At 37.9% G+C, this 15726-nt stretch overlaps 1 protein-coding gene across 2 annotated transcripts in view; it reads left to right on the top strand.

Moving 5' to 3' along the window:
• Positions 1 to 15484, top strand: part of FAM133B (family with sequence similarity 133 member B) — a 32833-nt gene extending 17349 nt beyond the window's left edge. Inside the window, exons 9-11 of one of the 2 annotated variants that reach the window (XM_013979689.2) lie at positions 3371 to 3463; positions 8764 to 8811; positions 13685 to 15484. In XM_013979689.2, the coding sequence (XP_013835143.1) occupies positions 3371 to 3463; positions 8764 to 8811; positions 13685 to 13771 (228 nt within the window). In that variant the 3' untranslated portion in view covers positions 13772 to 15484. The remainder of the gene's footprint in view (positions 1 to 3370; positions 3464 to 8763; positions 8812 to 13684) is intronic. The other variant, XM_005667601.3, reaches the window with a different exon arrangement.

Below are 15726 nucleotides of genomic sequence, written 5' to 3'. Positions count from 1 at the left end.
CTTGAGCTGTGGGGTAGGTCACAGATGCAGCTTGGACCTGGTGTGGCTGTGGCTGTGGCTGTGGCTGTGCACAGGCTGGCGGCTACAGCTCTGATTAGATCCCTAACCTGGTAACCTCCAGATGCTGCAGGTGCAGCCCTAGAAAAGACTAAAAAAAAAAATTGCAAAACTAAAAGCTGGTGATATACAAATGTGAAATACTAAAATAATTGTACTGTGATTTTGAAGTATTTCAAAATAATACAAGGTACAGAGTTTTTAATATACATATAATAAACAAATATCCATACCAACTAGAATTAACAGATGGTTTGGCGTTCTCTTCCTTAGGGGCAGCTATTTCTGAAATTACTGTATATCCTACTCATCCACATTTATATACTTTTATTACATAAGTATGTGTTCATAAAAAGTTATTTTGTATTTTGTTTTTTATCTTTTTTTTTTAATGGCTACACCTGCAGAACATGGAGGTTCCCAGGCTAGGGGTCCAGTCAGAGCTACAGCTGCCAGCCTATGCCACAGCAACGCCGGATCCTTAACCCACTGAGTGAGGCCGGAGACGGAACCCACAACCTCATGGTTCCCAGTTGGATTCGTTTCCGCTGCACCACGACGGGAACTCCAAATATTTTGTATTTTCATAATGGTATCATTGTGTTTCCTTCTGAAACATTGCTGTTGACATTTATTCTTTTTTTTAATGTATTTTTTAAATTATAGCATTTATTCTTGTTGATATTTTCAAATGTCTTTTGCATATAGTGTTCCATATTTTAACTCATCACAATTTGTATCTCCATTCCCATTTGTGTAGTACATCTAGATTATTTTCATTTTTCAGTAATGCAAATAGTTCTGCAGTGACTATTTGTTATTTATTTCTCCTGTTCCTTATCATTAATTTTCTAAGGTATACCTGGGACTGTAATATCTAGGTCCTAGGATGTACATACATTTAACTTCTCTACATTTTGCTCACAAAAGTGCTTGCTCTTAATTTGCATTCCCTACTAGTAATGTATGACAGTACCCTTGTTCCACAGACATACTTGTCACCCTGCGAGACCTCCCTTGTTGCCAATTTAACATGTAGAGAGGTTTGAGCCTCTTCATTCATTTACTAGCCATTCAGATTTCATTTTCTGTGAATTACCAATTCAGACACATGGTTAACATCTTTTGGTCTATGGCTTCTCTTAATCTTGTCTAGGGTGTCTGATAGAATCTTATAAGAAGTTTTATGTATCAATCATTATTTTTAGATCCATTCTTATTTTAAATTGTTCCAGAAGTGTTAGGCAATGCAGCACCTAATTAGAAAATATTACGGAAGAAAATATTTCATTTATAATAGTAACAAAATTGTATATATATGAAAACCTTAAAGAAATGAGCAGGACTTATTGAAGAAAACTGTATAAATCTATTGAGAGACATGTGAAAATTTAATGTTCCTGGGTATGGCTTGGCCCTACTAGAAGTTAAAACATTTTTCATATGCTTTTATTAAAACAGTATGGTATGGTACAGGAATAGAAAAAACAACAGAATGGTAGAGAGTACAGGAAAAAATATGTAAATATTTATGGAATTTAATATAATAGAGGTGGCGTTTCTTGGGCCAAAATGACTAGCAATTTGGAAAATATAAAGTTAAACACTTCTTAAGGACAAATTCCAGATAAGTCAGAGATTTAAATGTATGAAAATGCACCTAGAGAAAGACAAGGGTGAATATAACCTTGAAATGGAAAAGGCCTGTACCTCAAAACTCAGAAACTTTTGACCACATAATTGAAATTCTGAAAGAATATATTAGAAAAAATAAGCTATGAACAGTTTAAGTATAATGAGCAGACTAAGAAAACTGTTAGGAATACATAAAACAAAAACTTGATCTTCAGTAATCAAGGGAAAGTATATTTCACATATATATAAGAACAGGTAAAATACATCTGTAGGCAGTTCTTAAAATATGGACTGTATTCTAGTAATCTGAGATTAATGTGGCTGATAAAAACTTGGTAGTGGTGAAGTATGATTCATAATCGAATGAGATAAACAATTTTGAGGGTTGTAGGAGAGCGAGAAAATTTGTTTGGGTGAAGGTAACTTTGGTCTTTGATTTAGTCATTGTTGTAAATAAAGATTTTGCCCTCACGTACCCTTTACTCTATTTCAACTTTGTTTTTGATAGCAAAGAACCCTCTATACCTGCCTTCCAGAAGGAGATAGGTTAAGTAAATTATGGCATGTACTTTGAGTGAATGTCAAAGGTGGCCAGAAATGATGGTGTAGTTGGCATGGAAAGATACTATTGGGTGAGAAGAGCGGGTTCCAAACAGCAAGTATTTATATAAAATTGTACATGAACACATAGAAAGATGTTTCCTCAAAACCCTGTAGTGGGATTTTGGTGAAATTTCTTACAGTGAACATTTTATAACTTCTACCAAAATAATAAAACTGTTTGCAGAAACAAAATTAAATCTTATAATCTAACAGGTAGATCATCACTCTTAGTTTATTTTCTTGTTTATGTCTTCAGAATTGGGTTCATGCTATGTAAAAAACTTCATGTCTTTTTTTTTTTTTTTTGGTGTAAGGTTAAGTGGTGAGCATTGTTTCTTTTGAGTGGTTTTTGTTGTTTTGTTATTATGAACTACTTAATACATACAGAAAAAAGTATATAGAAAACAGTAAAATTACAACCAGCATATCCACTATGCAGCTTTAATAAATCTTAGCATTTCACTATATTTGCTTTAGGTGTTTTAAAATGTTTTTATTTCTTAAAATATATATATTTTAGTCCCTAAGTACTCCTCCCAGCTTACTCTTCTCTTTCCCAGAATTACTCATTTTCTCATCATTAAATACTTAGAGATTAAGGGCTTTTTTTTAATGCAAATTTAACACTTTAAATGAACTAAAGAAACCACTGTGCAGAGATATTTTTAAAGCATTACAAATAATTACCATTGATTTTCTTTTCTGTAGCACTAGGTCCGTGTGGTCCAACTCTGATTAGAAACAGGAGTTAGACTGCAAAGGACCCAAGTCTTACACTATACGGTTCCTTTTGACTCTGTAAACTTCTATCTTGTATAATTAAAATGAGGATAGTACATCTAAGTGAATATGTAGTTATTTCTTTTCAAATTATATTTCTATTCAAATTATAAAGCATTGCTTTATTGGAGTTAGAAACAATCCTGATGTCACAAATTTTAGAGATTCTAAAATGAAAATGGATAATTTTTGTGGTAATTTGAAATTTTTTTTAAATCAAACTTCAAACAAAATTTGTGTGGCAAGATAGTACTGTATCTTTCTGAATCAACATATGTGTGCTTATTTTTCATAGGATGTTAAAGGACTCAGCAAAAAAAGAAAAATGTATCCTGAAGATAAACCTTTATCATCTGAGTCCCTATCAGAATCAGATTATACTGAGGAGGTAAGTACATAATCAAATCCATTTTCTTTACTTTAAAATATTTAGCAATTTGATGAGTTCCCGTTGAGGCTCAGCAGTTAACAAACCCGACTAGCCTAGCATCCATAGGACACAGGTTCGATCCCTGGCCTCGCTCAGTGGGTTAAGGATCTGGCATTATCGTGAGCTACGTGTAGGTCGTAGGCACAGCTGGGATCCCTTGTTGCTGTGACTGGCGTAGGCTGGTGGCTACAGCTCCGATTGGACCCCTAGCTTGGGAACCTCCATGTGCCAAGAGTGCAGCCCTAAAAAGACAAAAAAATAAAATATTTAGCCATTTGATTTAATAAATATGAATTAGTAAAAAAAAAATTTCCATAGATATTTACTTTTTTCTCCTAATTTTTTATTAAAGTGTAGTTATTTACAGTGTTCTTTTCATTTCTGCTGTATCGCAAAGAGACCCAGCCATACATACACATACATTCTGTTTCTTCCTTCCTTCCTTCCTTTCTTTCTATGCTATCTCCCATCATGTTCTAACCCAAGAGACTGGACACAGATCCCTGTGCTATACAGTAGGACTCCATTACTTATCTGTTCTAATTGTTTGTTCAGCCCCAAACTCCCTGTCCATCCCCTACTTCCCACTGGTAAACACAAGTTTGCTTTCCATGTCCATGATCTGTTTCTGTTTTGTAGATCATTTGTCCCATATTTTTGTTTTTGTTTCATCTTTTTAGGGCCGCACCTGTAGCACATGAATGTTCCCAGGCTAGAGGTCAAATCAGAGTTCCAGCTGCCGGTCTATGCCACAGCTTATGGCCGTGCTGAATCCTTAACCCACTGACCAAAGCCAGGGATCAAACCCATGTTCTCATGGATACTGGTCAGGTTCATTACGACTAAGCCACAGTGGGAACTCCGCCTTTGTGCCATATTTTAGATTCCACATATAAGTGATAGTATGTGGTATTTGTCTTCCTCCTTCTGACTTCTCTTAGTAGGAGAATCTCTAGTTCCATCCATGTTTCTGAAAATGGCATTTTCTCCTCTTTATGGCCAAGTAGTATTCCAGTGTATGTATGTGTCACATCTTCTTAATCCATTCATCTGTCAGTGGACATTTGAGTTGTTTCCACGGCTAGGCTGTTGTGAATAGTGCTGCAGTGAACATAGGGGTCCATGTATCTTTTTCAATGAAAGTTTTGTTCAGATGTATGCCCAGGAGTGGGATTGCTGGATCATATGGTAGTTCTATATTTAGTTTTCTAAGGAACCTCCATATTGTTTTCCTTAGTGGTTGTACCAATTTACATTCCCATCAACAGTGAAGGAGGGTTCTCTTTTCTCCACACCCTCTCCAGCATTTGTTATTTGTGGACTTGTAAATGATGGCCATTCTGACCAGTGTGAGGTGGGTACCTCATTGTAGTTTTGATTTGCATTTCTCTAATAATTAGTGATACTGAGCATTTTTTCGTGTGCCTGCTGGCCATCTTTATGTCTTTGGAAAATTGTTTATATCTTCTGTCCATTTTTTGATTTGATCGTGTGTTTTTTCATTGTCGAGTTACTTTTCTAATATGTAATATGAAAAAAAATGCCATTTCAGAATAAGTTTTATATTTTTACAGAAAATAATAAAATGAAATTTATTTTGATAATCATTTCCACAGACCTTTCCAATCTGAGATCTTCTATTTTTACTTTTATAGTAATTTCTTTTAATTTTCTACCATTTTGATAACATGAAAGATACTGTATAGATATATAACATATTAAAGCCCAGAATTCCTTTGTTTTTGTTTGGAGCTACTCATTAGGAAGCACGAAGGTGATGATGTTAGCATGACCTCAGTTTTCCTAGCTGTAAAATGAGGGAGTAGGATTAAATAACCTATACAGCCTTTTTCAGTTCTAATATCCCTGTCTTAGATTTTTTGCTTTATTAGAATCCATTCTTAGTTAATTTTAGGTCTATAAGTTATCATCTTTGAAATATTTCTCTGGTTGGATTTGAATTCCTCATTCCTAAAGTAGGGCCTACTGTCCTTATTTTGTAGCAATATTTTGTAATGCTCCTTAAATGAAATTTGTAGCTAAGATAGCCTGCCTATATACATTTTTATATTAGTATCCCTTAAAGAAATAAAAATGAATACAAGGAATAACTTATAATTTTATAAGATTATATTTTAATACATACATATTTGAGTACAATAACACCAGGAAGCATATAAAGATGTAACAAAATTCAGGCTATAGCAGGTGCCTTGACATAGACCCTTCAAAAGCCATACTATAGCATTGTCATCAGTGACATTTTCGAAAATGGTTGACAATTACCAGCAAAGCTCTAAATGAAACAAAATATTAGCCTGCCTTTGATTTATATGCTGTTGCTCTCCGAGGACATTCGATGTACTGTCACCCTTTGGTAAATGTGGGGGGTTTGTTCTAAGAGGACCCCTTTGGATACCAAAATTTGCAGGTGTGCAGGTCTCTTAAATGTGTAGTATTTGCACGGAACCTATGCATACCCTGGGGTATACTTTAAATCATCTCTCTAGTACATGTAATACCTGATACAGTGTAAACACTAGATAAACAGTTGTTGGGATGTGGCAGAGTCAAGTTTTGCTTTTTGAAGCTTTCTGGAGTTCTCCCCCTCCACCCTTTTTTTCCCCCTTTTTTGGCTGCCCCTCGGCCTGTGGAGTTCCTGGGCCAGGGATTAGACCTGAGCCACAGTTGTGACCAACTGCAGCAATGCCAGATCAGATCCTTAATGCACTGTGCCAGGCCCAGGGATCAAACATTCATTCCAGCACTCCAGAGCTGCTGCCAGTCCCATTGCACCACAGTGGGAACTCCTTCCCCCAATTTTTTTTTTTTTGGCAAGCAAGTGAAATCTTTATACAGGAAAGCAAATAGCTCCCAGGACAGCTGGGAGGGGGGGAGAAGAGCCCCCTTCTCTTTTGTCTTATGGGGGTTTTATCCCTTAAAGGTGGGGGCGAATACCAATTCCCCCAATTTTTTTTTTTTTTGTCTTTTTGCCATTTCTTGGGCCACTCCTGCGGCATATGGATGTTCCCAGGCTAGGTGGCTAATCAGAGCTGTAGCTGCCAGCCTACACCAGAGCCACAGCAACATGGGATCCGAGCCGCGTCTGCGACCTATGCCACAGCTCATGGCAACACAGGATCCCCAACCCACTGGGCAAGGGCAGGGATTGAACCCCCAACCTCATGGTTCCTAGTCGGATTCGTTAACCACTGCGCCACGACGGGAACTCCCCCAAATATTTTTGATCCACAGTTGGTTGAATCCACAGATGTTGAACCCGTGGATATTGAAGACCAACTATATCTTAAAACCCTATACAAAACATTTTTTTTCCTATTTTAATAATTTAGTTTTTATATTAGGTTCATTATATGAATGTCACAGAAGTTAGTCAGAGCTGTCCTGGACATTGCATGACAGCATCCTTATCTTGACCTGGCCCCACCCCCTCAGTCATTGTGATGACAAGAATAACCACAAAAAACAATAATCTAAATTTCTAAGTGCTTTCAAGAGAGAGCTACCAACACTATTGAAAACTTATAGTCTCTAATCTTATGTGTTCTATTTCTTTAGTCTATTTTAGTTTATTTGTGCTAGTGTTAGTAACATTTTCATGTATTTAATATATACATGCAGGTATATATACTAGCAGGTAAACCACCCAACTGAATATTTAGGCTTTTCTTTTTTCTTTTTTTTTTTTTTTGGTCCTTTAGGGCTACACTCACAGCATATGGAGGTTCCCAGTCTAGGGGTCAAATCAGAGCTGTAGCTGCTGGCCACAGCCACAGCAATGCCAGATCTGAGCCACATTTGCAACCTACACCACAGCTCATGGCAGTGCCAGATTTTAAACCCGCTGAGCGAGGCCACGGATCAAGCCCACGTCCTCATGGATACTAGTCAGATTCACTTCCACTAAGCCACAATGGGAACTCCAGTATTTAGGCAATTTTTGTTCTTTAGTGTTATATTGTATTGTTTATACTAATATAAAATATGTTACATTTGGGTTTTACATTAAATACACATCAGCTTCAGCAACTTTGAATTTAATGTAAATCCAGTGTATCACACATTAAAATATTGAAGAAAATATTAATGAGGTAATAATACTTCAAAATTTTTAATCAGTTTGTTTATACTAAGCAAACTATATACATATAAAGCTACCATTGGGACTTCCTGCTATGGTACAGCAGGTTAAGGATCAGGTGTTGTCTCTGAGGGGGTGTGGGTTTGATTCCTGGCCTAGCACAAGGGGTTAAGGATCCTGCCTTGGGAGTTCCCACTGTGGCTTAGTGGGTTATGAACCCTGCTAGTATCCATGAGAATGTGGGTTTGATCCCTGGCTTTGCTCAGTGGGTTAAGGATCTGGCATTGCCATGTGCTGTAGTTTGGGTCCCAGACATGGCTTGGATCCTGCATTGCTATGGCTATTGTGAACCAGCAGCTACAGCTCCCATTGGACCCCTAGCCTGGGAATTTCCATATGCTGCAGGTGCAGCCCAAAAAAGCAAAAAAAAAAGAAGGATCCAGCCTTGCCACAACTGTGGCTTAGGTCACAACTGCAGCTCAGATTCAATCTCTGCCCAGGGACTTCCATATGCTGCAGGTGTAGCCAATAAATAAATAAATAAAGCTACCATTGGACTTTCCCTTGTGGCACAGCAGGTTAAGGATTCAGTGTTGTCACTTGTAGCAGCAGCAGCAGCTCAGGTTGCTGCTGTTGTGCAGGTTTGATCCCTGGCCTGGGAACTTCCAGATGCTGCAGACTTGACCAAAAACAAAAAAAAAGTTACCTTTTATTAAACACCATAGAATAAGAGAAAAACCTACTGTATTCCATACATTCTCCTTGGAGGTGGATATTATCTAAATTTTACAAAGATGAAACTGAGGGTAATACATAGCAGAGGTAGGATTCAGAGCTTGGTCTGTTTAATTTCTGAGCTCATGGTTTTTTTATCTACTATACGTCACTGCCTTTTCTTAGGTGCTGAAAGAAAATATAAGAGAAGCCCTCTAGAGATTTTAAATTTTGATATTCTTTCCTTTAAATGTTTCTCATTACATCCTCGTTGTGATACAGCGGGGATTTGAGGTAAAACAGAATTTAAAACATTAATTTGAATATTCAAATTTTTTACATTAAAGTTTTTGAGATGCAGGGTATATTAGAGAATGGAAAAAAATGCCTTTAGTGTAAGTTATGTATTTATCTTCTGTTCACAAAAATTTTAACTTTCTAGGTACGAGCAAAAAAGAAGAAGAGCAGTGAAGAACGAGAAAAAACAACAGCAAGTATCACTTCTGATTTTACATGGCAATAGTATAGTTGTTTTTGTTTAACATAAAATACATCATGGGGAGTTCCCGCCGTGGCGCAGTGGTTAACGAATCTGACTAGGAACCATGAGGTTTCGGGTTCGGTCCCTGCCCTTGCCCAGTGGGTTGACAATCCGGCGTTGCCGTGAGCTGTGGTGTAGGTTGCAGACGCGGCTCGGATCCTGCGTTGCTGTGGCTCTGGCGTAGGCCGGTGGCTACAGTTCCGATTCGACCCCTAGCCTGGGAACCTCCACATGCCGCGGAAGCGGCCCAAAGAAATAGCAAAAAGACAAAAAAATAAAATAAAATAAAATACATCATGGTAAAAGTGTAATTGCATTTACTGGAACCAAGTAAATATTTACTGGGAAAGGTGTAGCGGTCAGCAGCTTCACTTCATGGGTTGGAGCAAGTTAAACTGGCTCAGATAAAAGGAAAAATACCCTAGTAGCAAATGTCTCTGTCTCTGTCTCTGTTCAGTATTTTACTGTTAGAAATGTAAGCTTAGGAGTTTCCATCTTGGCGCAGTGGAAATGAATCCAACTAGGAACCAGGAGGTTTCGGGTTTGATCCTTGGCCTTGTTCAGTGGGTTAAGGATCCGGTGTTGCCATGAGCTATAGTGTAGGTGACAGATGTGGCTCAGATCTGGCATTGCTGTGGCTGTGGTGCAGGCCGGCAGCAGCAGCTCTGATTATATCCCTAGCCTGGGAACCTCCATATGCCACCGGTGTGGCCCTAAAAAGACAGAAGACCAAAAAAAGTTAAAGTTTAATTTGACTTTTTTAAACTATAATAGGAAATATAAGTAAAAGTTCATGATTCTCTCTGTCTTTGATAGTAGTTACTCCCAGTTCACCCGAACCAGGTAGTAACAGAAGAAGGCTCTTAAGGCACAAACTGCAGTGAAAAATAAGCAGAATTGTGAAACATAAATGATTCATAAATGATCCACTAATAAAGAAGAGTCTTTTGATTACTTTAAAGCTAGGTCTGCTATTATGCAGATTGAGTAGGAAAAGAGAAAGAAGGAAGAAGAAAATAAGAAAAATGGAAGTGGTGTCCAGTGAGAAGCAGACCAGCTTAGAGAAAGTGTGTAACAAATGATCAAAGAGGAACGTGGATTGTTAGCAGAATACTTTAGGAGCATTCACATAAGTGTGGGCCATGGCCTGTGAAGGCATTTTCTTAGGGAGAGGTAAAAGAAGAATAGCATCATTTGTAGGTCTGAGAGTAACTGCCCCTTCCCAAAATGTCCCTAGCTCTTAAAATGAGGGTCCTTTTCTGATAAGGAGGTTCACCTGGGAGTTCGCACTGTGGCACAGTGGGATCGGTTAGTGTCTTTGGAGCACTGGGACGCAGTTCGATCCCTGTCCCACCACAGTGGGTTAAGGATCTGACGTTGCTGTAGCTGTGGCATATAGGTCACAGTTGTGTCTGGGCTCGGCTCAGATCTGATCCCTGGCCAGGGCACCCCACAGGGCAGCCAAAAATAGGGGGGGAAGGAGGTTTACCTGGTAGTTTATGATTCAGAAATAACAATTTATATGTTTCAAGACCGAAGAGATATTTGAGAGATTTTTTTTTCCTGAATTGAAACATAATTAGGGTAAAGACTACCTTGATCTTTAGTTCCAGTTATTCCAACATAAAGTTAATTAGTTTTGGATGATTCTAACTTGTATTTGCATACTTCATTGTTTCAGGCACTCACATGTATTTATTAAGCTTCTTTATGCAGGTACTGTTCTATCTTGGTAGAGCTTGTATAATGGAGTACAAGATAGATAAGAGGGTGATATAGGAGAGGCTGACTCTAGGGAGGAAAAGCCTAGCTAAGGAAATAAAATGAAGCTGAAATCTGACTTATAAGAAATAGCCAACCATTTCAAGATGAAAGGAAGAATATCCTAGGCAGAGAGAAGAGCTCAGGACCTATGGTGGGAGTGAGCTTGATATGTTTGAGGAACTGAAAAAAGTGACATGTTTGAGGAACGCTTGGCTTATACCTAGTAGATAAAGAGGAATAGTGTATGTAATGAGGTTGGGAGGTTAAGCAGAGGCTGTATCACAGAACAAACTGGATTTTAAAGCAAATAGGTGACCTAAGTCAACTCTACATTTTTCAGGTATTTTGGCAGAGGAGATGAGTGGACATAGATTAAGGAATGTGTTCATAGTACAGTGGTAGTGGAGATGAATTGGCATCATGATTTGAGATGTGTTTTAGACCTAGGTGGTAGGACTTGCTTGGTGCTTCAGTTGTGAAAAGTGGGGTTAAAGCAAAGAGGAGAGCCAAAGATAGTTTAGATTGTTTGGCTTAATTAAAATGATCAAATAGTAGTTGCATTTACTAAGATGGCTGAGAAAGGATTTGGAAAGAAAGATCAAGCATTTTAATGGGGTTTTTTAGGGCCGAATCTGCCACATATGGAAGCATCCTACATCACAGCTCATGGCAACACTGGATCCTTAACCCACTGAGCAAGGCCAGGGATCAAACCCACATCCTCATGGTTACTAATCAGGTTCATATCCCACTGAGCCACAACCAGAACCCCCTAATGGTAATTTTAGATATACCTGGTATAGCTGTTAATGAGGCACTTGCAGTCTTAAGTTCAGAGCATAGGATTGGATATAATGGTTTGGTTTGTAAGTGGTTTGGGGGTTTTTTTGGTTTTGGTTTTTGTTTGTTTTTTTGGCTGCATCTGCAGCATGTGGAAGTTCCTGGGCCAGGGATCAAACCCACACTGCAATTGCAACCTTCACAACAGCCACTGTGCCACATGGGGTCTTCCTATAAGTGATATTTAAAGCATCCGACTGTGATCTCCCATCCCATATGGGAGAGCACGTGTGAAAGAAAGGAAAGAAGCCCATAAAGGCTGAACAGAGGAGAAAAGAACAAGCAAAGATTTCTTGTGATAGAAGAAAAGCAGCAGAGTGAGGTGTCATGGAAGCCAGGAAGAGAAGTATTAAAAACAGTGTGGTCAGCTGTCCTTGTATGGAAAAGTAATCTATACCCCAAATTGATATTTAGAAGCCCAAATAAAAGATTTTGGATTCTGTAAAAGTTCCTGCATACTTTGGCATGTAGTAAAAAAGAAAAGAATGGGAGTTCCTGTTGTGGCAAAGCAGAAACAAATCCTATTAGGAACCATGAGGTTGTGGGTTCGATCCCTGGCCTCGCTCACTGGGTTAAGGATCCAACATTGCTCTGAGCTGTGGTGTAGGTCAAAGATGCTGCTCGGATCCCACGTTACTATGGCTGTGGTATAGGCCAGCAGCTGTAGCTCTTATTGGATCCCTAGCCTGGGAACCTCCATATGCTGTGGGTGCGGCCATAAAAGCAAAAAAAAAAAAAAAAAAAAAAAGCGCGAGAAAGAAAATCAATGAAAGTTAGATTAGATCCATGAAATCAGAGAGGTCTTGGTGGGGGAGGGGTCATGGAAAGTACTAATAGATAAGGAGATGGATGGGAAGCTTTTTTTGCTTTTGCCACCCTTATATGTCTCCTTTTCTTCCTTTTTACTTTATTCTCGTAAATATCAACAACTAGCATATAATTTGATACCACTGCTCCACATATCTGTTTCTAAAAGTTCTGCCTTGTTGCAGTTGGATGTATGCCCATTCAGCCATAATTTAAAAAATTTTTCTGGGAGTGTCCATATGTTGGTGGTGCAGCCATAAAATAAAATAACAAATTCTTTCTGCCTTTTTTTTTTTTTTTTTTTTTTGTCTTTTTTTTGTCTTTTTGCTATTTCTTGGGCCGCTCCCGCGGCATATGGAGGTTTCCAGGCTAGGGGTAGAATCGGAGCTGTAGCCATCGGCCTACACTAGAGCCACAGCAACGCAGGATCCGAGCCGCGTCTGCAACCTACACCACAGCTCACGGCAACGCCGGATTATTAACCCACTGAGCAAGGGCAGGGACCGAACCGGCAACCTCATGGTTCCTAGTCGGATTCGTTAACCACTGCGCCACGACGGGAACTCCTTTTTTTTTTTTTAAACATCAGAGAGTCAAGGGAGTCAGAGTTCAACAAAATTCAACCTCCCTTTATCTAGTCACAATTTGACTACTTTTGCTAGGCTTCCATGGCATCTTCCTCTAAAAAGTGTCTATTTTACTAAGCTAAATGGACTTTTCAACTATAGATCAACGTTTTATACCAGTTAGTTGTTAATTTAATAATTAAAGTAGTGCTGCCAGTCTTAGCAATGCATATCTGTTCCTGTTTACTTAGAAGTAGCAGGTTTAATGTATTCTCTGAAACAAATTTCCATAGTTCAGTTTTTTTTCCCTGCACCTGCTGCATGTAGAAATTCCCAGGCCAGGGACTGAACCCAAAACACAGCAGCTACCCAAGCCATTGGACTCCCAGTGCCTGACCCTTAACCCACTGCAGCACAAGAGAACTCCTTTAGTTCATTTGAATTTATTTTCTACAAGAAATGTTGTTAGAGGCTGCATTGATGTGCTAATGACTTAGAATTTTTCCTTATCTTTTGAAAATTGACAGGCATTGTCTTAGCTCTCACACAATATCAAGACTTTTTTGAGAAATGTTTTGTTGTTGTTCTTCTGTTTTGTTTTCTTGGCCACATCCCTGGCTTGTGGAAGTTCCCAGGCCAAGAGATGCTGCTTTAGCTTCTACAGTGAAAACACCGGCCCTTTAACCCACTGCACAGGGGAACTCCCTCGAGAAACATCTCAAGTAGCTTGTTTGTGTGGATTGTTTGAAATAACTATGTAGTAGTTTAGAAGTACCATATAGTAAAGTTGTTTTTAATTTGCAGGTTTTCATGTAGCTGTATCTAACCTGGAACTGTCTTTTCAGGAAAAAACAAAAAAGAAAAAGAAGCATAAGAAACACAGTAAGAAGAAGAAAAAGAAGGCTGCTAGTTCAAGTCCTGACTCACCATAGCATTAAGAAGAGAATCAGGATTCGCTTAGAAAGAAAGTGCAATGTGTCTAAGGAAATATCAACTGTGAAAATAATGACATATTTACTAAAATGCATGAATTTTTTTGTTTTTAGAATTATTCCTGGACTATTCATTAGCTACTCAGATGCCGCTGTATGAAAGGGCCGTAATTGTTGCCTGCTGCTTGAACATCTCTTTTTTTCTCTTCCAGTGCTTGATAACTGGAGATAATAATAACACTGCAGTCATACTAGTGGTTAAAATAATTTGGGAATAAAGTTAATATTTTTGACTAGAAGGTATCTAATGATAAATCAACAGAAATTGAATCTGGATACATCAAGATTTAATCAGAGATGACCAGGTGATTCTAGTTAACATTTTTTGAAGTAGGGATTACATTGATATTTCAAAGTCCTTACTCTGTAGATAAGTGTATTTTAATTTTTTCCCCTTGTATACTTCTATTTACCTGGGGAAGGAGCTTTTAGTGTCAGGGGCTGGGGGGTGGTGGTTTGCTATCACTTTAGCTAGCAGAATAGCGTGCCTTTATCCTCACACATCTTATTTTTGTGGACACAGTAGCCATGCTTCATGGGGAGGTCAGAGCTGGGTATGGCAGTCTTGCCCTTTACTAAGCTTAGTGGCATCCTTGGACTCTGTCAAATGCTCCTTTGAGTGAACCAGAGAAGTAGCCTTTTGCAGCATGAGAATCTCGCCCCCAAAGCTCTGGGATTTACCTCCACTTCAATAATACTGAATGTTTTTTAGCATTAGAATGTGTTATAACATTTGAACAAATTTTGACTACACTTTGGCTTTGGAAAGGAATCATTTCAATAGACACTGGTACTTTTTGAACTTGATAGCTGAAGATTCAAAAATGCATGTTTTATACTGTTAAGTTTTAACCAGTTAGGAAAATTTTATGTAACCAGTGATAGTTATTTTATTTTTATATGAGTTTTGTTTAGGCTGTAATGTTTAGCTTTTTATTAACTCCTTATTCTTGCTGTCTTAAATTCCTTTCTGTCTTTAACAGCATACTTGTCAAGATATTTAGCATGTAAAAAGCAGGTTTTTGATTTTTTTAAATGTTTTTAACAGCTTCATATTGAAGCTGAGACTTACCATAAATAACTTGAGTGGCAGGCCTGGTATGCTGTGTCTTGTTACATAAAACTATTGCCAGAATCTTAGTAAATATAATGTTTTAAAAGTTTGTATATTCACAACAGATTATGAGGAGTTAAATTTAAGTGAAAATTACATTATTTCTCTTCCTGTGTCATATTTTACTAAGATTTTGTGCCTCACATTTCCTGCTGAATTGTTTACTAGTAATGTTAAAAAGAATTGATAAATCATTTTCACTTTACATTTTTATATAATCACGTAACATGAAATATAATTTGATGTACAATTTTGCCTGTTACAGAGGGTGTGCTAATTATCGTGGTATATGGACAAAACATTTTGGCATGACAAGAAGCTGAATAAATAGCTATTTTACTTAAAAAATAGCTGTGTTCTTATCATCTCCCTTGAGTCACAGTAAAGTTATAAAGATGAAGGAAAACTAATAGGTGTTAGAAGTGGTAGGTCAATAAGACACTTTTAGCTATAAGAAATAGTACTTTTCTTGGTAAATTTCCCTAAATTTTCTGCTTAAAACTTCATCATCTTTCTTAATAAAAGAAATGTATATGCTCTTTGAGTACACAGAAAGTTTGGAAGATGTTTTGTATCCAAAAGCAAGTTTCTCAGAATTGTTTATCAGAATGCTAAAAGCTAAGTTTATCAGGTTGTTTGTCGATCAGTTTTGCAAAGTGTACCTTTGCAAATTGCTCTAGTATATGATGAGTCTCTGCCACTCAAAAGCAGCAGTTTATTTTATTAGACTGGAGAAGAAGACGATTTGGCAGAAAAATTATATTCTTTCCAGGTTGTGTTG

Source organism: Sus scrofa, chromosome 9 (assembly GCF_000003025.6).
Source record: "Sus scrofa isolate TJ Tabasco breed Duroc chromosome 9, Sscrofa11.1, whole genome shotgun sequence".
NCBI lineage: Eukaryota > Metazoa > Chordata > Mammalia > Artiodactyla > Suidae > Sus > Sus scrofa.
The sequence above is the reverse complement of the archived record's forward strand: the minus strand, read 5'-3'. Positions and strand labels throughout refer to the sequence as shown.